This window comes from Lactuca serriola, chromosome 6 (assembly GCF_051521515.1).
Source record: "Lactuca serriola cultivar US96UC23 chromosome 6, Lser_US96UC23_V15, whole genome shotgun sequence".
Taxonomy (NCBI): domain Eukaryota; kingdom Viridiplantae; phylum Streptophyta; class Magnoliopsida; order Asterales; family Asteraceae; genus Lactuca; species Lactuca serriola.
Genome location: NC_136413.1, coordinates 42521636 through 42545961, shown reverse-complemented (window position 1 = coordinate 42545961; position 24326 = coordinate 42521636). Strand labels below are relative to the sequence as shown.

The 24326-nt window shown below is 34.5% G+C and overlaps 2 protein-coding genes across 2 annotated transcripts; both read left to right on the top strand.

Annotated features, from left to right (window-relative positions):
• Window positions 1-13647: 13647 nt before the first annotated feature.
• On the top strand, window positions 13648-14952 carry LOC145058915 (lipid phosphate phosphatase gamma-like). The gene is made up of 2 exons (XM_079006800.1): window positions 13648-14493; window positions 14736-14952. Exon 1 carries the CDS (start codon window positions 13800-13802, stop codon window positions 14466-14468), a length of 669 nt encoding a protein of 222 aa, XP_078862926.1. The 5' UTR covers window positions 13648-13799; the 3' UTR covers window positions 14469-14493; window positions 14736-14952.
• A 2440-nt stretch (window positions 14953-17392) lies between these two features.
• Window positions 17393-20216, top strand: LOC145058850 (POLAR LOCALIZATION DURING ASYMMETRIC DIVISION AND protein). Its single transcript, XM_079006725.1, has 3 exons — window positions 17393-18118; window positions 18405-19013; window positions 19994-20216. Exons 1-3 carry the CDS (start codon window positions 17713-17715, stop codon window positions 20092-20094), a joined length of 1116 nt encoding a protein of 371 aa, XP_078862851.1. The 5' UTR covers window positions 17393-17712; the 3' UTR covers window positions 20095-20216.
• Window positions 20217-24326: the final 4110 nt, after the last annotated feature.

Genomic DNA, 24326 nt, shown 5'->3' with positions numbered 1-24326 from the left:
GAGTTCCCCCATCATACCTCATACCATACAATCACATAACATACATATATTGTCAGGCATATCTGGGTGTCCGACCTACCCCTTCGGTCCTCTCGACCGGATACTGACCAGTATATCTGGGAGCTTGCCTCCCCTTCAGTCCTCTCGACCGGATACTGACTAGTATATATGGGAGCTTGCCTCCCCTTCGGTCCTCTCGACTAGATACTGACTAGCATATCTGGGTGCTGGTCTCCCCTTCGGTCCTCTCGACTAGGTACTGGGGACTATTTCACCCCTACTACTACCACATAACACATATATCACATAATCTATCTAGCATGGCTGGGCATGACCGCCCCTTCGGCCCTATCGACCGGTAATCTGGGGGACTATCTCCCCCTACTGCCTCTAACTCATATAACAGATCATGCTAGCATGTAAACATAACATCACATACTATCAGACATGTCTGGGGTGTCTGACTACCCTTCGGTCCTAACAACCGAACTCTACTGATGAGTCATGGAACCCCGTCCATGCTCCTACTGATAGTGAGATACAGGCCTAGCCCACACTCACTCTTTCACTAACTTGGGCCTCGCCCCTGATCTGCTGCTGATGAGATGTGGAACACCATCCACACTCTGCTATTGGTGAGATACGGGACCTCGCCCACACTCACCTCCCTACCAGGCACATACAAGTATAACACAAACAACAAGTATAAACTTATCACATAACCCATTCCTTGGGCACCCGCCCGCTATCACTGGACCTCGTCCTGAATATCATACTAGCATACTGTGCCTAGGGCTAACCCCCGGGTCTTCTACTCATAACTACATGGGTCGACATTGTTGTCGTAGACCCATTCACATAAAAGGGAAACTCACCTACACAGGCTGAACTCGCTGATGATCCCACTAGCTGCTGCCCGACAACTCTCTGAACTCCTGCTCGACTCGCTCCCCGAGCTACCAATATCAAAGCAACACTAAGTCTAACTGACCCCCGAAAGACAACCAAGTCAACTCTGGTCAAAGTCAAAGTCCTGGTCAAAGTCAACCTTCCAGGTCAACCCTACTCGCCGAGTCACCCTATTGACTCGCCGAGTTCATATGTTCAGAGTCCTTCTATTCGCGACTCGACTCGCCGAGTCAGTCCATGACTCGTCGAGTCTACCGATTTCCGAGTCCTGACCTGTCCAACTCACCGAGTCTCCATTCAACTCACTGATTCGAGTCTCAACTCGAAGGGTTTGGGGGGTTTCGCGACCTGACTCGCTGAGTCCAAGACATCCTTCAACAGACTTGCCGAGTTGTTCATCCAACTCGCCGAGTTCCTGCCCAACTTCATCTGACTCGACGAGCTGTTCATCCCACTCGTCGAGTTCCTCCAAATCTTCATGCTACTCGCCGAGTCCACTCAAAGGACTCGCCGAGTCCATTCAGATCTCCATACATGCAGAGGACTTTTGAGTCATGTATGGACTCCAAACTGTAGATCTACCCTTCCCAAGCCTATTCCTCACGTAAAGTTGCAAACTTTACGTGTAGAGAAGGAGATCTAGGCAAAATACACCATAAACTAGGGTTTAAGGCAAAGAGTATCCATAATCAACTCAAGGGCAGATACTTTATGCTCCTCAAGACCATAATATGCTTAGATCCGAAGTAGCAACTTCAGATCTGGCTTCTAACTCAAAAGGGGTAGCTAATCATGGCTAAAAGCCCCTAAAACTCACAACCATAATAGATCTAAAGGAGGGAAACAACTTAATACCTTCAATAACTCAGAAAGGTTCCACAAACTTCTGATTTAAGGCCAACCCTTAAAGCTTCAAAGATTCCCCTCTTTCTTCTTCCTTCAAAATACCCAAAAATGGCTTGGAAGCTTGCATGCACAACAATGGAGACTTAGGGTTCATATTCTGGGTGAGAGAGGCAGTAAAGGAACCCTAGGGGAGAGAATGAGACGCTTAAATAGGCTCCAAGTCCCGAATTTAGGGTTTTCCTCGTATAGACCAGACTCGCCGAGTCTCCTTGGCCGACTCACCGAGTTGGTCACTTACTCCTCGACCCGGATCCCGCTCGGACTCGCCGAGTTCCTCTTTGGACTCGCCGAGTCTCCCCTTAAAGTTAGGGTTTTCTTTCCTTTCTTGGCCTTCAAAACTTTGGATGTTACAGATCCACCAATACTTTGTCAATGATTTGAAAACATGTTACTCTCAACGATTGAAAATCATGCTACATTACCTATAACTAATTAGAAGCCGTGACATATAACAAATATAATGACTAAAACAACCAAAAGAAAGCCATAATGGCAACCATAATGTATAGAATTTTATGCAAGGGTTGTTACTTCCATTTTGAGTTCGTCCATTAAAAATCTCATATACATATCACAAACCATATGAAACTGATAAACTGAACTAGAAAATGAAATCACAACCTTGCTTGCACACCTCCATCTAGGGAGAATAAATACTTCTAAAAGGTATTTCTTAACACTATTTGCAATACATGTGTTCATGTTCTCAAATTATAAAGTGTATGTATTGTTTTCATACTCCAATGTTGCTTTAAAACATAATGGTGAATTAAGACAATCTAAAAATGAAATCAATATTATCAGATGCATTAAACCAATTAAAACAAACACTAAGAAATACAAGGCCATCATCACTGACATAATCCAGTTATACATTAGGAAGTTTGTCTTGGTTCCAACTCCAAAACATGCGGTAATGCTTCCTAGTAATCATCCAGCTTCAATGTATTTAATTGCAAGTTAACCTCGTTGGGCACTCACATTAATCAATATTTGAATGGCTACACTAATCAATTGATTCATTTTGCACTAATTTATTAGTTTCATAATAAATTCACTAAATGATATTCTCAAATACAACTATAACCCTTTAAATAAAGAAACACAATTGTTAATCGAACAATTTTTGAGATATAAGAAGTAAATATGCAACTTTAAAAATGGGAGTTTCATCGTTTTGATTATGGTACAACACCCCTGAAAGCCATGTTCTTCATTTTTTAGCTATGCCTGCATAGAGAAGGACAACCCTATTCATCATCAACCGCAACATCATCGTATCTACCATCATCAACAACCTGCAACCTGAAATTTGGGTTACATCAAGGGATGAGTAATAACCTGCTCATTTGACTAGGAACATAATGAGAAAAATAAGGGGTGTGAACCTATGGTGATTCGGCGACGACGATCTTGTGGTGGTTTGAAGATGGTGATGTGGTGTGGCGGCGGTCCTATGGTGTTCCGACAATGGGGCAACAAGGGTGCATCGTAAGTGAAAATGAGCGACATGGAAGAAAAGAAGGCATAGCTTTTTTTTTAACATTTGCATGTGCAAACTTTAGAAGTGGTTTCCCAAGTCTTTAAGGAGAAATGCACACACAAACATCTGCAGTTTTCTAAAAGAAAATGATTCGTACACATTATTTTTCCCCATACACAACAATTTATGTTTTAAAAATTAAAATGTTGTATTGTAAGACTTTATAAAACATAAATTATTGTATATGGAGAAAAAATATTGCGTACAAATCACTTATCTTTTCTAAAAAAACAAACAATATACCGATAAAACGTATGACTTTCTGATAAAAGTGAGGAAAAGATTTTGAAAAAAAACAAACAAATTAACACCACAGTGAGAAATAAGATTTATGGGTTGTTTGATAGCATCTAGAACATTCATATCTGAATGATGCAGATGCCTGGATGATGCAGAGGCTCTTTATGAATCGATAAATTGATGTTTGGTTAGGCATCTGAATGTCTGCCTCTTAATGAGCAAAATGACCATTTTAACCCTCTAAACAGTTTTTCGCATACAAAATAAACATCATACAACATTCAAATTAGATATCATACGACATCCAAATTTTGTCATATATAGATCCTTAGATCACAGTATAACACATTTTATAACAATATATCGCAAAAAATCGTTTCAAACCAATTGGATCTTTGGGTTTCAATTGGAAAAGGTTGATTGTGATTCTAAGATAACTCATCATGATCTTTGTGGTTGTTGTTTGTTGGATTAGGTGTCTAAGCTCATAACTATAATTGGTATAAACTTGAATTGATAGTAGCACAATCCTTTTGGGTTGCCTTCAAACCTAGCAATGGGCACGATATTTATGGAAAAGAACAAATGATTTATTATTTGATTAATAAATTGAAATAAGTAATTTGTTAATATATTACAAAAATAATATATTAATTAGAAATTGTAATATTTAATCATAAATTAATAGGAATTAATTTGGTGATTAAAATAATTAATTGAAAGTGTAGAGAATGAAGTACAAATGCTCAATAGTTGAGCAAGAGGCATTCTAGAACCCTCCATGAGCTATGGACGGTTTAAGAGTCTTTAGGGTTTCTAGAACTATCCATATGGATAATTAGGAAGTTGGATAATTACTCGGTTCAAGATAATATTATTATATTGAGTTTGGGCTTAACAAGGTTTTAGATATTCTTTTAATGACGAGAATGGTTTTATTTCTGCTTATAAAAATGGTGTTTTTTATTTTGAAGTTTTACCTTGTGATGGTGTATATGGAACTATGATGATAGTAGACAATTTAGATAATAGTGTTTTTCAAATTGATTCATTTAATGGTTTAGACAAAGTGTGGTTGTGGCATTGTTGTCTTGGACATGTAAACAAAAAAGACACTGCCCAACTCCAAAAGGATGGAGTGTTGGACTCATTTGACTTAAGATCAGATGATACATGCAAATCTTGTCTATTGGGTAAGATGACAAAATCACCTTTCACTGGATCTTGTGAAAGAGGTGAAGGTTTATTGGACCTCATACACATAGATGTGTGTGGGCCTTTCAAATCCACCACAAGGGATGCTAATCTATTCTATGTGACTTTTATTGATGATTATAGTAGATATCGCTATATCTACTTAACCAAGCATAAGTCAGAAACCTTTGAAAATTTCAAAGAGTTTAAACAAGAAGTCGAGAATCAATTGGGCAATAAGATAAAGATGCTTATATCTAATAGAGGTGGTGAGTACTTAGTATCGACTTCCATGAATACCTCAAGCAATGTGGAATAGTTTCATATTTGACACCTTCTAGGACACCACACCTTAATGGTGTGGCTGAGAGGCACAATTGAGCCCTGTTGGACATGGTTCATTCCATGATGAATCGAGCTTCTCTTCCAATTTCATTATGGGGGTATGCCTTAGAGACTGCCGCCCACATTCTTAATCTTGTCCCAACTAAGAAGGTTGCCAAAACACCTCACGAGATATGGATAGGGAAGGTTCCCTTGTTAGAAAATATCAAGGTTTGGGGTTGTGAAGCTTTCGTTAGACAAGAGACTCACGACAAGCTTGAACCTCAAAGTGAGAGATGTATTTTCATCGGGTATCTAGAGAAGTCCTTGGGATATTTGTTCTACAGACCTAGTGAGAACGTGGTATATGTAACACGAAGGGGAGTCTTTCGCGAGTGAGAGCTAATATGCAAAGAGGATAGTAGGAGTACCATTGATCTTGAAGAAATTCAAGAGTCAAACGATGAAGGAACCTCTAAAGTCTCTAGGGTTCAACCAGAGGAAGAGATTTTATTTGAACCAATTGATGAATCATTACCTCTTAGGCGTTCTAGTAGAGTTAAAATGCCACCTGAGTTCTATGGTTTCCATATTACTATAGATGGTGATATGTTTATCAGTGATAGTACACTGGTAAATTTGGATGAACCCTCTAACTACAAGGAAGCAATGACAGGTCCTGAAGCTGCAAAATGGGAAGAGGCAATAGACAGCGAGATCAAATACATGTATAACAACCAAGTTTGGAATTTGGTTGACAATGTATCAGGTCGTAAGACAGTTGGGTGTAAATGGATCTTCAAGAAGAAGACCAAAATTGATGGAAAGGTACACACTTTCAAAGCTCGATTGGTTGCGAAAGGATTTACTCAAACTCTAGGGGTTGACTATGATGAGACCTTCTCACCAGTAGCTAAGACTAAATCTATTAGGATAATGCTAGTCATAGATGCGTTTCATGATTATGAAATATGGAAGATGGATGTCAAAACCACTTTCCTTAATGAGAAGTTGGCTAAAGATGTTTACATGAGTCAGCCGGAGGGTTTTGCAGATGTAAAGTGTCCAAATGAGTTTGTAAGCTTGAGAAATCAATATATGGATTGAAACAAGCTTCTCGCATATGGAATCTTTGTTTTGACGAGAAAGTTAAAGAATTTGGATTCTCCAGAAGTGAACATGAGTCATGCGTATATGTCAAAGCTAGTGAGAGTATAATAACCTTCCTAGTGTTGTATGTTGACGACATACTTCTTGTAGTAAACGACATTACAACTTTGCAAGAGATTGATTTTTGGCTTGGAAAGTGTTTCGCTATGAAGGATCTGGGAGAGGCTACATATATTCTAGAAATAAGAATTATGAGAGACGGGAGTAAAAGACTAATTGGACTTAGTCAAATTACATACTTGGAAAAGGTACTAAAACGTTTTAGTACGTAAAATTCCAAGAAAGGAGAAGTGCCTATACAAAGTAATACCAAACTGAGTAAAACTCAGAGTTTGAGTACCGATGCTGAGATAGCATAAATGAGTAGAGTTCCATACATATCTACACTTGGATCTATCATGTATGCTATGACATGTACTCGCCCTGATGCAACTTTTTCTTTGAGCACGGTCAGTCGTTATCTGGGAAATCCACATAGAGCTCACTGGATAGCAGTTAAGAATATTCCCAATGTAACGCCCGCAGATCCGGGCTAGTCATTGTAGAGACAATAAGTGTAGAGAACAACTTTTTGATAGAAGGTTATTTAGAATGAATAATCTTAACTAAGTTGTAGCATATGTCAAAAAGGTTTCGTACATATAAAGAATGCCGAAATCCGAGTTATAACGAATAAGTTATGGTTTGTCGAAGTTTTGCGACAAAACCGGCACGACACTATGTGACTTAAAAAGCGAGTTTACGATAAAGTGATTTTTAGCCTTAGCAATCTAAACAAAAGTTGTAGCATACGTTAAACCAAGAGCGTGCATAAAAACAACGTCCAAATCTGACTTCGTATGAGGAAGTTATGATTTTTCCAAGTTTTGGCTTAGCAGTATGCAACTCGGAGTTTAAATAATAGATCGACCGACTTTTAGCCGACACGACCTAAACGAGAATCGAATGACTCACTAATAGTAGCGCAATGGTAAAAATACAGACGAAAATGGACGTCGGATGAAAAAGTTATGAATTTTTAACAGACTTTTCCTATCCCAGTCTGTTAAAAATATAACTTTAAAATAAAGTAAAAATTAGCCAATAGAGTTTAAACGAAAGTTGTAGAGTACGGTCCCACCTACACGTGGATATAAAGAACGTCGAAAATGGAGCTTGTATGCGAAAGTTACGAATTTTAGAAGTCGAAGGTGTAAATTGCGAGCTGGGTGCGAGGCTACGCCTCGTGTAATCCGGCCGACCCCCCGCGTACACCGAAGCCACGCCTCGCAGTCTCTTTTCCTTTTGCGGTCCAAAGCGAGCCACGTAGCACCATGAGAAGGTCGACACCTGCCCACTACGCGCAACGTACCACCGAGGGTACGCCCAACGTAATTCGAAGCCTCGACCCTATAAAAGGGGTGCGAGACAGATATAATCCTTCACACTTTTCCCACATTCTTTCTCTCTCTACTCTCTCTATAGCCTCCCCAAACCTCCCCCCCCTAAGCCCTAGGAAACTTCCCTAGCGCTAGAAGAAATGCCCGAAGCGCCCAAAGGTTGCGAGAAAAAGAGCTTTTTGGCTCAGAAGCTCTGCTAGCGTAGAGCCCAGTTTTTAATAAAACCCGTTGTAAGTGAGATACGCCTACCCTATTTTAAATATAGCTTATATTTAATATTAGCAATGTTAGTATGAACATATAATAAATATTTGCGCTATTATTATGACTTATATAAATGTCGTTATAATGCCTTTTTAACTACTCGCGGTACGGGGAATCCAGTTTGAAGGGCCGCCTGCGGTTGTTGGATTTCAAAAGTGCTTTAATGCCAAAATGGTCCTACCCTCCGGTGTTTCATGTCTGGCCCCTGTCTGGACATAGTAGTTGAGAAGTATTGTTTAACTCTTATGTAATAATAATACTAAGACTATTAATTAGTCACGGTAAATATCAGACTAAAATCTAGTGGTAATAATACTATGTTTCGTCAAAGGAAATTATTTTAAGAAGCGAAGCGCTGTCTGAATTCAGAATCACCATCTTATCAGGTGAGTGCATAGTTACTTTCATCTTACACATATATATGAAGTATTTTATATAAATTACGTGTTATGTGTGCATATTATCTGTATACTTGCTATCTATGCTGGATGAACGATTTTATATATGTTTTAAATGATTTAAATTGTATATGTATTTTATATCTACAAAATATGTTGGGTAAAACATGGGTAGATGAATGATGAGGGATGAAAGTTGATATAGAGGAACATTGGCAGTTATGGACATAATGTCGTATAGGTGAGCATTGGCGGCAATGGACTTAGTACCCTATAGATGACCATTGGCAGTTGCGCCACAACCTATAGATTTTTTTTGATGTATGATGTACTCTAGACATCCTAGCAACTGCGCTCTAAGGATAATATCGACAATTGTGCCTAATAGAGAACATCATAACCCTGACAGTTGCGCCTAAAGGACAATATCGGCAGATGCACCTAATAGAGAATGTCATAATTCTGGCAGCTGCGCCTAAGTGATAATATTGATAGCTATGCTTAGTAGATAACATTGACAACTATGTCATTGGCAACGATGGACTTCGTGCCTATTCCTTAGGACAATCATTAGGAATAATTGAGTGAACAATAAATGATTTTTAGGGTAGATCCTTAAGAAATAAAGACGATAATGAGGTTAGATAATTGGGTTGATTGTTTAATGATTAAACATAATTATATTATTGTGGGTTGAAAACCCTATGTACTTACCAGGTTTCTCAACCTGACCTACTCAAGTTTATTTGTATCACATGTGTCGATATGAAGCTACATTACACTGAGAGATTAAGGAGATGAAAATCACTAGTGTAAATGAATGTAAGGTCTGTTTATGCTTATGTTTCTGTATTGACGATGATATCCCAATGTTTTAAAGTGAATAAAATACAGTTCTTCAGAAATGCTTTGATAACGTATTTATCATGTTTTTCTGGGAACAAATTCCGCAACATTTTTCTTTAAAATGATACTTTGATTTTCAAAATAAAGCATAAAAAAACCGGTCTTTTATGGCTGTGAAAATGGGGATCTCACACTCAAGTATCTGCGAAGAACTAAGGATTGGGTCCATGTGCTTGGTGGCAGTGATACATTGAGAATAACTGGGTATGGTGACACCAACTTTCAAACAAACAGGGACACCTTTCGTTCTCAATCTGGCTGGGTGTTTACATTGAATGAAGGAGCAATTACTTGGAAATTTTCCAAGCAATAGATGGTGGCTGATTCTACCTGTGAATCAGAGTACATAACAACGAGCGAAGCATCAAAGGAGACAATTTGGTTGAAGAACTTCATTGGAGACCTTGGAGTTGTGACAACCATCAAGGAGCCAATGGAGAACTTGTATGATAATGAAGGGGCAGTTGCCTTGACTAAGGAACCAAAAGATCATGGCATATCGATACATATCGATAGAAAATAACATTTCATTGGAAATAGAGTAGAAGAAGGTTACCTTGTTGTAAAGAGGGTGTCATCTAAAGAAATTCTTGCATATCCCTCACAAAGGGTCTGAGTAGCGTTAAGTATAGTCATCATGCTAGGAGCATTAGTCTGAGAGATGATATTAGTTTTAGTAGTTAGATAGTTATTTAAAAACTTGTAACAAAGTACATGTAATTGACATTTGATGATTAAATAATGGAGAATTATTTATGAGTATTGTTTACTATCCTTGTCAATTGTTTATTATTTTGTTTCATTTTGCATGTTTTACTTCCTGAATAATTCGATTATTTAATGTCCACGGTCGATCGTACTTTTGGAAGTAAGTAGTGAATTAAGACTGTCATGAATTAGATTGTAGATTGTCTAAAGAGTTTTAGACATAGCAATAGTGTTGCTGCAATATTCAAGAGTACATTGAAATGGAATATATAAGTATTGGATTAACCTACGCTTAGAGAATTATGTCATGGAATTTATCGCGGGTAATTCTGAGACGATAATATCTTATAATCTTTAAATGGAGATATATGAGTTGTGGTTTACAAATCAATTGTGCACTGATAATTTGTAAGCGCATTAGTAACTTGATGTTATAAAATGTATTGTTGTGCATGATTTGGTGAGTAAATAGTACAAGAATATAAGACAAAGTTTATATGTTCCTTTTTCCCTAATGGGAAAAGTGAAATCTTTGGGCCCTTCGATGATTTGGTGTTGACTTATAGTGTCGGGCCCACCCATGAATAAATTGATGTGTTCGATTAGTAGTTCTTTGTCATTACAAATCATAAACCAGGAAACAAAGTATTAGACAATGAGATTGATTATGTTCCATGTCTCATATCCGAATGATATCTAGCAGAACGGAAGATTATATGATCACTTATATTTAAAAACTTGTAACAAAGTACATGTAATTGACATTTGATGATTAAATAATGGAGAATTATTTATGATTATTGTTTACTATCCTTGTCAATTGTTTATTATTTTGTTTCATTTTGCATTTTTTACTTCCTAAATAATTCGATTATTTAATGTCCACGGTCGATCGTACTTTTGGAAGTAAGTAGTGAATTAAGACTGTCATGAATTAGATTGTAGATTGTCTAAAGAGTTTTAGACATAGCAATAGTGTTGCTGCAATATTCATGAGTACATTGAAATGGAATATATAAGTATTGGATTAACCTACACTTAGAGAATTACGTCATGGAATTTATCGCGGGTAATTCTGAGACGATAATATCTTATAATATTTAAATGGAGATATATGAGTTGTGGTTTACAAATCAATTGTGCACTGATAATGTGTAAGCGCATTAGTAACTTGATGTTATAAAATGTATTGTTGTGCATGATTTGGTGAGTAAATAGTACAAGAATTAAGACAAAGTTTATATGTTCCTTTTTCCCTAATGGGAAAAGTGAAATCTTTGGGCCCTTCGATGATTTGGTGTTGACTTATAGTGCCGGGCCCACCCATGACTAAATTGATGTGTTCGATTAGTAGTTCTTTGTCATTACAAATCATAAACCAGGAAACAAAGTATTAGACAATGAGATTGATTATGTTCCATGTCTCATATCCGAATGATATCTAGCAGAACGAAGGATTATATGATCACTTATATTAGGACTCGTAACTGACTAGGTCAGAGTTCGACAACAACTTTTGGTAGCTACAAGTTGCTGATCAATTTGGAAGTTATATTAGCGGTTATAGTTATAGACTGTTGGATTAGGTGTCTAAGCCCATAACTATAATTTGTATAAACTTGAGTTGATGGTAGCACAATCCTTTTGGGTTGCTCTCAAACCTGACAATGGACAAGATATATTTGGAGAGAAATAATGATTTATTATTTGATTAATAGAATTGAAATAAGTAATTTTTTAATATATTATGGAAATAATATATTAATTAGAAATAGTAATATTTAATTAATATTTAATCAGAAATTAAATGGAATTAATTTGGTGATTAAAAGAATTAATTAAAAGTGCAGGGACTGAAGTGCAATTGTTCAATAATTGATAAAGAGACATTCTAGAACCGTCCATGAGCTATGGACGGTTTTAAGAGCCTTTATGGTTTCTAGAATTATCTATGTGGATAATTAGAAAGGTAGATAATTTCCCGGTTCAAGATAATATTATTATATTGAGTTTGAGTTTATCTAGGGTTTCCTGACTACACTATAAAGAGACCCCTAGGGCTATGAATTTCGACACTCATATTCCTCGAAGAGATCTGGCCGAAATTTTCCTCCTCCCTCTCCATAATCCTTAGTTTCTAGTCTTGGGTGTGAACCATCAGAGACACGACACTTATGATGCTAGTTGCCAAAAAATTTGAAGAAGGATTCAAGGTTGTTTGCAATAACAATCTTCAAGGTATGTTTCTTATTTTATTTTTTAATTCGTTTTTCATTAGAAAAGTTTTGTAGGATGATAGTTCATAATATGTTGCCTATATGTGAAGGACATAGATCCTCAATAGGCTGCATGTGCCATAATCATTTGAATTATTTGAATGTTTTCCGCCACTTAGTGCATAAAAATTTTGTAACCTATATTTTCCTTCATTGCTGACATCCTTAGTGACATTGCTCCTTACAACTGTGGAGAATCAAAAGTAACGAGCAACAAGACACATTTTTTATTTTTAGATTTTCAAGCAAAAACACACTTTTTCACTTTTTACCCTTTTATTGGTGCTTTTTTTTTTTTTTTTTTTGGGGGGGGGGGGGGGGGGGGGGGGGAGGGGGAATTTACTATAATTGTACCAATTGGACAAACTCAATTGGATAATTTAAAATATTAATAAAAGATTAAAGATAGATATAACCGGATCGCAAACAAAAAAGATCCAAGCTCTGTTTATCAAGCTTTTGACACATAAAGAAATTACAACAATAACAAAGCACAAATTTGGATTTCATAAATAGAGCAACAAGAACAGAGCACAAAATTGGATTTCATACAAACCTTAAAAAACGAGCAACCAAAACATGATTAAGACACCAATTTCATACAAAATCGAGCAAAAGAACATGATTGAAACACCAATTAGAGGGGACAAAGTCGAAGGCTTACAAGGAAGCTGTTGGCGACGCTGAAGAAGAGGAAGAACAAGGGAGGAGTGATTGATATGTAGGAAGGAGAAAAATAAAAAAGAGACGGACGGTGTTTTGTTGTTAGGGCAATGATAACAGATGTAATTTTTTTTTTTCAAACTCCTCCTTATGTCTTTCCGAATCAAATCTTTTTTTGCAACATCTTATCGATTAAGAGGGTGAAAAAGATTCTATCAAACCCTTGAATCTGAATAATCTAGAGCCAACTTCTTAATGCTTCTTAATGAGATCATTAAGAGGCCAAACAAAGAACTCCTTAGACAAAGAACTCCTTAGAGATGGTTTCGCTGTGCTCTAAATCAGTATGCCAGCTTCAGTCCTCCAACTCTACACATCTACACTTTAAGTCCCTCCGCTGGTCCACTTTAGGCATTTACACATTTTTTCAAAGCCTACAACTACAAGCCCGTAATTCCAAGCCCAACACCAATCTAAGTCACTTCATATAACAAATAAATAATTATGTACATTACATTCCATAGTTAAGATTGACCAAAGCATATGATATTTCAATAATTTTCAAATTAAATCATTACTTAGTCTTCTGATTTTATCATACTTAGCAGTTAAGTTTTTAATGATATTTGCATAATAAAGTCATAAATATACGTTAACAAATGGATAATAAAAGCTATATTTTCTGTTATATATTGTTTAATTTTTATAAAAAAAGAATTTGATTTGATTTTTTTATTAACATGCCTTGATTTACGGTTATTATCATAACACAGCTCAGATAGATCTGATCTCACAGTCCTTTTCCTCCATTACTGACCACGTCGAACCTTTTTCTTCCCAAAATCGCCTTCGATCGACCCACAAAAAACCCCCAAATTCGATCACTTCACTGCAAACCCTAACAATCCCAGTTACATCGATGTCAAACCAACTGAAAGCGATCACCCTAACCCATGTCCGTTACTTTAAAGGAGATCAATTGGGCTGTTTCTTAGCATGGATTTCACTAGTTCCCGTGTTCATCAGCCTCGGTGGCTTTGTCTCTCACTTCCTCTTCCGTCGAGAGCTCCAAGGTATGTTCTTCGCTTTAGGGTTAACAATTTCCCAATTCATCAACGAAGTGATCAAAACCAACGTCCAACAAGCCCGGCCGGAGACCTGCGTGCTGCTTGAAATGTGCGATTCCCACGGTTGGCCTTCGAGTCATTCTCAGTACATGTTCTTCTTCGCAACATATTTGACTCTGCTGACTTACAAAAAGTTCGGGATTTTGTTTAGAAAGCAGATGTTGTTAGTAGCTCTTGTGATCTGGCCATTGGCGTTGCTTACGATGTATTCTAGGGTTTATTTGGGGTACCATACAGTCGCCCAGGTGTTCGCCGGTGCTGGACTTGGGATCTTTCTTGGTGGGTTGTGGTTTTGGGTGGTTAATTCGATTTTCAGAGGGTTTTTTCCGGTGATCGAAGAGAGTTTTTTTGGTAGGTGGTTTTATGTTAAGGATACTTCACATATACCAAATTTGTTGAAATTTGAATACGAGAATGCTATAGCTGCAAGAAGACATTCATCTTATAAGCGTGCAGATTGATTGAAGAATATAATTGGTCAATTGGGTAAGTGATTTTATGATTTTATCTTTATGAACATTTGTTCTTTCGTTGATTCTATAATGTAAATCATGTTATATGTAAATTTTGTATATGATATCTTTATTTGAATAGGGTAAGATTGGATTTGAAAACATGGTGTTCTACTGTTCTATCACCAATTTAGCACTAAAGATTTGATTTTTTCTAGCATCATCAAGATTCAAGAATCCAATGCTAAATTATCAATTGTTTTTTCTTGTTCATAGGTGATATGTGGAAGGAAGGTGGCCTGCTGTTTGGTGTTTAAAAGATTTGCAGTGGGTCTATAATGTGTTTAATTTGACAAAATTAAAAGTCCATATATATCTTTACTCTTTATTAGAACTTGATTGTATTGTTGCAACTAGTCACTTATAGTTTATCTTATATGGTTTAATTGGTCATATTTTATTATACAAGTTGAAAGTTGTAAAAGAAGAATTACATCCCATGTCTTTAATCTTTTGCTACTGTTTTGTGTGTTTGGATGATCCTCTTTTTTTTTTTTTTTTTTTTTTTTTTTTTTTTTTTTGTGTGTGTGTGTGTGTGTGTGTGTTTTTTCTTTTGGATTTTGTGGATGATGTGCAGTGCACATTCCATATATTTTTCATTTTGTATGTCCCAAAACAGAATCATAACCAAAAAATAAAATAAAACTTTGATTGTAGTATTTTGGTACTTCTATATTTTTCATTTTATATGGAAACCACATTAGCTTTTTGTCTAGTCAGCAAGTGAGAAACATGAAACATCTGAAACAAACCAGTTTATTGGTTAAATTTGTAACGAAACGATAAACTTAATGACTTAATTGAGAAAAAGAAAAACAAGTCAAACAAAATTTTATGTAAACTTGGTGTATTTTATACAATTTGCCCAATAATTTATCATGTGACTTTAGAAGTTTTATGTTGGACTTGTTTTTATCACCAATTTCATCATTAATCTATAAGCTTCTATGCCATGGATTTGTAGACATTTAATCGTTAACTAATCTAATTCTACAACTACTTCATGAACGATTTCTCATGAAAGATCATCAAAATGTCATGATTTCATATGTTGCTTACAAACACAATACACTACCTATTGGTGGTATACCCTAACTATTGGTCGAGCCCCGAAACCATAACTATAATACATACCTCCTGAGACCGACTCTTGCGATCCCATGACAAAGAATCTAGGCCCGTGGTCCGAATATTGGCTCCAATATCTCGAATCATACAAACAATTAGGGACGACCTGTAAATGGAGGGACATAGCAGACAAAACTTGTAAAAGCATGTTGTACCTTGTACGAAAAGGCAAGGCATGTCTCCCCCACCAACACCACATATACTTGCATCATTGGAGATACCAGTAAGCAATTCCAAACTCTTGTATTCATTCTCTCACTCTCGTACACTCTCTCGAGTTAACACCTTAACTTGGTCAACTTAGCGTTAGAGTAGAGCCTAATCATGGACACAATCCACATATTACAACCGACCTTAATCTCCACTTGTGATAAACTAGTGGCGTTTCTAGGAATTTAGATGTGTATATATAAACATGATCATAATTTAATATACTATTTGTACAAAATTGCTTATTATTTAAAGTCATACATCTCAAAAACCAAATATAAACAAAATTACAATTAAATGCAACAAATCTTTATATGTATATATAAATTTGGGACGGAAATTAAGGAAACATTAATTGAGATGATTATTTAAGCCAAAACCGATCAAACCTGATGTAAATCGTTGGTGAATGGATTATGTTAAAATTGGCTATCGAAAGTAACGATAAGTGCAACACTCATATTTTCTCTTAAAAAAGTATGTATTAAAATAAAAGGACGTAAAAATGAACCAGGCTCATTTTTTGTTTTCAATAATAACAATTCTTTTTCCAAACGTAAAATTATCATTATTTTATTGGAAGTACTGCATACCTCGTCACAGACACTCATCGTGCCTCCATGGCATTCATAGCGGGGATTAGGCGGTGCGTAAAAGCTTTACCCGTAAACCCTAGTTAGAGAAATACATTTTAAGAAAAACTAGAGGTAACAATTCTCGATCCAACCCGTAACCCAATAAGAAAATAAATAAGTTTAGGTTGAGATTTTTGACGCGTCAACTCATTTATTTCTTGGGTTGGATTGGATTATTTGTTTGGATTCGTGGGTCAACCTGACAACCCAATTATATATATATATATATATATATATATATATATATATATATATATAATTTTTTTTTTCTTTCACATGTATTGGTTATTAAGTTATTATGTTAGATTAATATTTGGTTGTTCTTTTCATTCTAATAATTGTAAAATGTTAATAATTAATTAATTTAGAGACTTGTATAATTAGTATAAATTTAAAATGTCAAAAGTTATCCGAAAATGACATTACTGTTTGACCTGAAATTGACCCACTAACTCGCGAACAATATAATTAAACGGGTTATGTGAGTTGGGTTGGGTTGATGTTTCCAACCCGTCAACTTGTGACCCGCCAACCCGTGTATTTTATGGATAATGTATTTTGACCCGCTAATCCGCCAACTCGAAACCGACCTAAGAAAAACAAGAGTAAATTGCAAAATTGGTCTTTGTGGTATAAATAAATTTAGTTTGAATCTATTTTTTCATTTGAATGTCGGTCCAAAATTGAAATTTTAATGCCGATTTAATCTCTATGGTATCACATAAAATGCATTTTGAATCTTTTTTAGACGACACATAACTCAAGGGACTAAATTTATATTTTTTAAGATACTATAAAGACCAAACATCCATAAAAGTTTCAATTCTAGACCGACTATATACTTTTTGAGATAGAAGTAGAACCAACTTTGCAATTTACTCAAAAACCACAAAAGGTGTTGCATTTACTGATTTACCCCAGTAAAAATCTTGAAATTGAAAAACTCCCTCCAAAAATCAAACATTTTTCAAAATCAGGAAGCACGTGAATTTCAGCTTTTTCTTTTATTTTTCTTTGACCCTTCGTCGCCCCTCATTTGGCTCTGCTACTTCCATGTGTTGATGATGGGTACGGTTTCCTAAATGTTCTTCAATGCCTCCAAATCTATAAACTGCATTCACCTACTTCGTTTAAATCCCTTGAAGTCTTGAACACAACCACTTCAATTTCAAATTTTATCTTATATCTCTAAAACCCTAGTTCTCGATTAAGATCACACCATGTGGCAAGTCTTGTTAGGTGCAGCAATAGCAGGATCTGGGTATTTCGCTAAACAACTTCTCCACAAAAACGACGACAAACCCACGAATTATTCACCGCTAAACCTTGATTTACCTATCGAGAATGCTGAATCAGAAACTTCAATTTTGGAAGAAGATGCATCATCGATTTTTAGGTTTTCCAGTACTTCACATGGGTCAAAGAATCCTCGGAAGAAATTGGGTCGTGGTGGCGGGATTAAAGGTGCTAGAGGAAACCATGAAAGAAAATCTGGGTTTGAGAAGAAAATTGGTGATGGATTAGTTGACGATCAGAGAAAGAATGGGAAGAAATTTACAGTCTGTTTGAAGAAAAGGCGTATCGGAAGAAATGCTTCTGCTAAATGTGATTCGTTTGATGTCAAAGGTAATATACTTGGCTTTTTATGTTCATAATCTTAAGTTATCGTATGCTTTTGTGTTGTGCGAATGTGCAATCTATGTATGTTCTTGCTTTTGCAAAAGATTTGACCTTTTTCTCGTTTGACCTAATTGGTTTTAGTTTATATACTGATTAGTGTAGTTGAGTTAATGAACAATGAGCATTAGGCAATGAAATGTAAAGGGGTGCTCATCACTAATTGGCTTCCCATTTCGAATTATAAGCTAGATTCAGAAAATCTCATGCCTTTGATTCATTTCAATATGTTCAGATAAATCATCATTCGGTTGGGGAGTTGGAGTTGGAATAATGTACATGATGTCAGCTGGAAAAGCCGAAATCGATAAACTAAACACAGCAGTAGACGAAACAGCTAAGGTCGTTCAAGAATTAAAAAACGAAATCTTCAAAAGAAAATCATCGCGTAATTCAGAAATCAAAAGAACCCTAAATCAGAAATTAGTAGATATCAAATGGGATCAATCTGTTCTCGAGAAATCACCCATGGAGAACAACGATATTGAATCATACAATTTTCCGGCGACTGATGATGCAATTAGCATGATCACGGAAGAACCACATCAAGAGGTAACAGAAATGGATCAATTAGAAGCGGAGCTTGAATCTGAGCTTTTAAAACTTCATATCTCTAAATCACAAGATCATGATTTGGAATCTAATCAAAGCGGTGGTGTAATCCCATACGAACTTGATCAGAAATTATGCCATCTGCTAATCGAACAACAGGAAAGTCAAATTGTTGACTTGGAATCGGAATTGCATTTTACGAATTCCAAGCTTTTGGAGAAGGAATCGGAGCTTCAAGCTTTGAAGGATTGCGTTAAACGTCTCACTGAGTTTTCTCTGACATGTCCCTCAGGTACACGTTTCCTTTCTTCATTAATAATCACTAAAATAACCAAAATAGAAAGGTTCTTATCACAAATTTAACCACCTTTTTTTAAAATTTATTACGGAATAACTACTCGTTATGCAAAATGTTCTTTGTAAAATCTCTATTTTGTTTTTCGCTAGATGACACATTTCGAGAAAAAATGATGTAATTTTGTTTTCAATTTTTTTCTTCTTATTCCAAAAGAGGTATTCAAGTGGTCCATTTTGTAAAATGGGCGGTTATTTTGTATTAAGGTTGTGTTTGGTGCGCCACAGCTGCCTGATAAGCTATCAGCTAGCTTATTTTTCGAGTTTTTTTATGTTGTCGTGTTTGGTAAGCCAAAAAGTAGTTGATAAGCTAGCTTTTTGAAAAGATACTTAGACTAGCTTTTTAGGAGCTTTTTAAAAATTTTCCAAATACACCTCTTAATTAATTATAGAAACACATATTCTTACATGTCCTTTTATATAATTTTATATATTTCAGCTAGTTTTACCAAACGTTATTTTTTATCAGCTAGCTTTTCAGCTATCAGCCAGCTTTTTAGCTAGTACATCAAACATAGCCTAAATGTTCATAGAACCCCAATCATTTTGGTCACCCATTTCAGATTTTAATAAAAGTTTAGTCTAGTTACTTTTAGAAAATAAAACTGGAATTCAATTACAATCATGAAATCTTTAAAATTTTGTCATTAAATGGGTTATTTTATTAGTTTTCGTTCAATTTCTTGATGGAATAAAAACACACCCCCTATCTTAGAAGTGAAAATTAACAAAATAGAAAAATTCATATTCCTTTAAAAATAATCTATTCCATCGGTGAAAACAAAACAATATTTCATTCAATTCTTTCTCCTACTCATATTTCACACCACATTACATAAAACATTGTTGTTATGGATTTGACCAATATTATATAATGTTTTTTTTTCTTTTATTGAAAATAAAACCTTTATTTTTCAGATGAAGAAAGAGAAGGCCTGATCGATGAAGCTCATAACAAGTTGATTAATGGGAATGGAAGATCAATGGTTGGGATCAAAAGAGCAATAGACTTCGATTGAAATTCATTTCTTCATATAGTAACCTAGCTAAACATTGTTTATATGATACAATAACATAACAATATTTTATTTCTAGATATTTAAATCCTAATCGTTGGTACTTTCAAGTTATTTTTTCAAAAGATTTCACTATACTTCCACAAAAAAAAAAGTTATTTTTCTAGCAACGTGACCTCGTCTCTTATAAACAAAACTTTATTTTCCATAACCTAACTTGTTATATGATAGTTAAGAGCCCTAAAATATAATTAATCATTGTCCGAATCCAATTTTTTTATTTGAGAAAATGTTGGATCTTGTGAAGGTCTAGTGATAGATTGTGTATGTTTTGGTGTTAGTAGGGGCAAGTCATTATTGTGTGGGTCAAAACTCAAAAGACACAAGTTCTTGATTGTGTGCAAGAAAAGGAAATAATTTCTGAAATCCATGTTGACAATTTGTTGTGTTGTTTATTGGAGTGTTGGGTGACTCTCCTACATGATCTGTCACGTCAAAACGGGGTGAAATTCCTAAATTATACTAGATGTGGACATGCTCTATGGTATGTCTCCAAAGGGGAGTTGGGGGTAGTTTTGTAAAAATACCAAAAGGGAAATCTAACATGTAAATGATTTAGTAGATTGCACAGAAAAATAGATACTAGAAGGGAATGGTGGGGAGCTATTTTGGGTGTTTGGAATTTTACCTTTTTTCATATCATATTTGTGGTTGGGATGTGTTTTTATACTTTTTTTTATTAAGGAAAATTTAAAATATGAATAATTACAAATTCACAAAGACTTCTTTAGACATTGTATTATCTTCATGATTTTTTTATTATATGTTCTCTCTTTTGTCTCCACCATTTGGAGTGAAAATCGTTGCCTGTGTTCTAGGTATATGTCTTGTGTTTTAAGTATATGTCTGAAACCATCATAATCTTTGTTTCTTCAATTTCTATGTGATTAAAGTCGCTTATATTGTATTTCTAAGTGATATTTCTGGTAGGGGTGGCAAATTGGGCCATCGTGTCGTGTTTTTGTCTGACACGACACGACACAACAAGGTTTTATGTAACACGAACACGACACGACACGATCTTGGGTTTTTTTGAACTAACACGAAAACGACCGATTAAAAAACGACAAACACGACACGATACGACAAAGATAACATTAAATAACAATTAATGTATTTAATTAATATTTATTCATACATAACACGAAAAACACGACAAAAAATGTTAAATCGTGTCAATTTCATGTCAAAATTTGAACACGAACACGATATGACACAACGTCTTTTTTTTACACCTGACACGACACAACACGGACATGAATTCGAATTTCAATCTCATTTCAATTTCGTTTCGTGTCGTGTATTTTTGTCGTGTCGTGTCATCAATTGCCACCCCTAATTTCTAGTACTTTACATGATAAATGTATATCACACGATTACTACATCTTTATTTTTGTGACCTTCATATTTAACTTGTGCTTATTCTTAATAACATTTAGAACCATTTGCGGGATAATGGTTTGAAAGGGTAATAAACTTTAAATTTTGTTCATCTTTAGTCATTAAACTTTTTTCCGCTTGAGTTACCCATAAATTATTGAAATTATTTATATTTTACCCTTATGACCGATTATAACTGGTTATAAGGGTAAAATGTGAACAATTTCAAATAATTCAGAGGTAATCAAACATGAAAAAAAAATTAATGACTAAATGTGAACAAAGTTAAAAGTTCGTTACCTTCTCAAGTCATTATCCCTAAAAGATTATATATTTTTAGGTTTTAGTTCTTAAATTAACTGAAAATTTAGTTTTTAATTTGTAAGTTAACTTATCAATAAGCCGTCTTAAACAGTCAAACTAACTTATCCATAAACTAGCTTATAAGCTATTTTATAAATTATAATAAATTACTTTTATGGTTTCACTGAGCACTAAATTACAATAAATTGACTTATATTTGCTATTTAGTCGATAAACATTTTGTTGTCTGGAAGTGGACTCTTTTCTATTGTTTTTCGATAGAAAACCATATCCATGTAAGTATGTGTAATATGTTAACAAGTTTTAGTAGGTAAATCCTTGTTTTAATAACAAAAATTATCAATGGTTCTTTGAATATAAGATTTGTAATTAGTTTCAAATAAAATGTACAAGTTTTTTTGTTTTTTTTTTTTGTTTTTTTATGAACAGCAGCGAAATAAATTAAATTTTTTTATTATTATTACTAAAAACTGTAAAAGAGTGTAAAACCTATGTATAATGAATTCATGTGTTTAGTACATGTATATAGATATAAGCATTTAACATAGAATGAATTTTTTTGATAAGATCACCATCATGTATTAAAGTCGTTTTCGTGCCAAATGGTGTCACTTATCCCATTTAATATTTATACATTGCATGTACTAAAAGCTCACCACACATGTATGTTTATATTTAATGAGTTCATGAGTTTAATGCATGAAAATCGACATAAATATTTAATATGTAACAAGTTTAATAAAATCATTATCATGTAATACTACTCAAAGTGGGACGTAAAATGGTGTGCGTTGTGTGCGTTATAGCAGTGAACATCAATCTAGTGGCGGGGTGACATACATGGTTGTTGTTGGAACCCGACTGACCATAACTCTCTCTCTCTCTCCCACCACATTAATAAATAAAGTATAAATATAGTAATGTGATGTGAAGCGGTGACTATTAGTAAGTGTGTGGTTAGAAAGTGGTATTAATGTGACGATGAAATAAAAAAACTTTTAGAATGATCAAATGGTGACATGATAGGCTAATTGAAATGTTATTCAATATATAAAGATAAGTTTTGTCGTTAAATTCATACCTTTGTGATAATATTTAAGCAAACAAATTATTTAAAAGTCGAAGAAAAAAACTATTTTTATAATCAACAAAGCCTACCTAAAATTTACTTACTTCGACTTGAACTTGTTCTAAATATTAGCCAACTACACTCTTTTGTTACATTTTATAAATAATTTTAAAAGATTGGGAAGAAAAGGGTTTTGTGGGTGTTGTCATATCTACAAGACCATACATAGTCCCTATGAAAAAAGTATATCTTGTAAAGAGTGACTCCAAACATAACCTTACAACAACTTTTTGTATTTTACATTACATATCTTATCGAAAAATAATTTTGTTTTTCTTAATTTTCTTTTAATTATGACGGTGTTATAATTTTCAATACTAACTAGCTAAATTTTAATCCAAAATCTGATGTTATATGTCTATTAATTTTCAAAAAGGTATCAATAAGTATAATAAATATGAATAAATTGGTGTCAAAAGTTAAATTGTAATTAATTGAATTCGGTATAGTTACAGACTTGGATGGAGAAAGTAAGTAATTAAATAATAAATTATTCTTGTCACTCAAATCTCTACCTTTTCAAGCAAAAAGTTGTCTGATGACCATCCACCCGTGCAAATTAAAATAAATAAATGATATAAAAAGGACAATTTGTTTTTATGATAAATAACATTTAAATTGGAATATTCACACAAGCTATCATTTCGTTAAGATAATAAAGTAAAACTGATTTAGTAGGGCAGTTGTTGTTGTTGTTGTTGTTGTTGTTGTTGTTGTTGTTGTTGTTATTTCGGGTAATTTGTGTTTTTTATTTTTAGCAACAAACTTATTGAAAGTGTTTACATATGATCATTAATCATTATGACTGACTGTAACAAATTATAGTTTACGTGACATATATGCGACAAAGATAATTATTCAGAAGGGTAATGAACTATTGGTTCTTCTGTTTATATCTAGACAATTTTTTTGTTCACATTCGACCATCCAACTTATTGAAGTTGTTCATATAATATCATTGTTTTAAAATTTCAAAATCGATAGTTGAAGTTAAGAAAATTGAAGGTTAGGTTTTAGATATTGAAGTCGGTAGTTGTATCTTTATTTTATTTTGTAAGACCAAATTATATTAATAAAATGATTATGACTCATTTTTAATCTTCTTGTCGAATACACCTAACTTGTCGACATCACCAAAACGAAATTTTAACATGGTCTAAGTACACTAAGGTATTTCCCTAAAATACACATTAAAGGGTCTAAGCATACTAAAAATACACTAAAATATTTCCCTTAAAACCACGAACTCACTAGACCCAATGCTTACTCGGTTAGAACTTTAAAGGTGCACTGACATACTTTAGATGATTGATTTATATGTTACTATGTGTTAGCTGGTTGA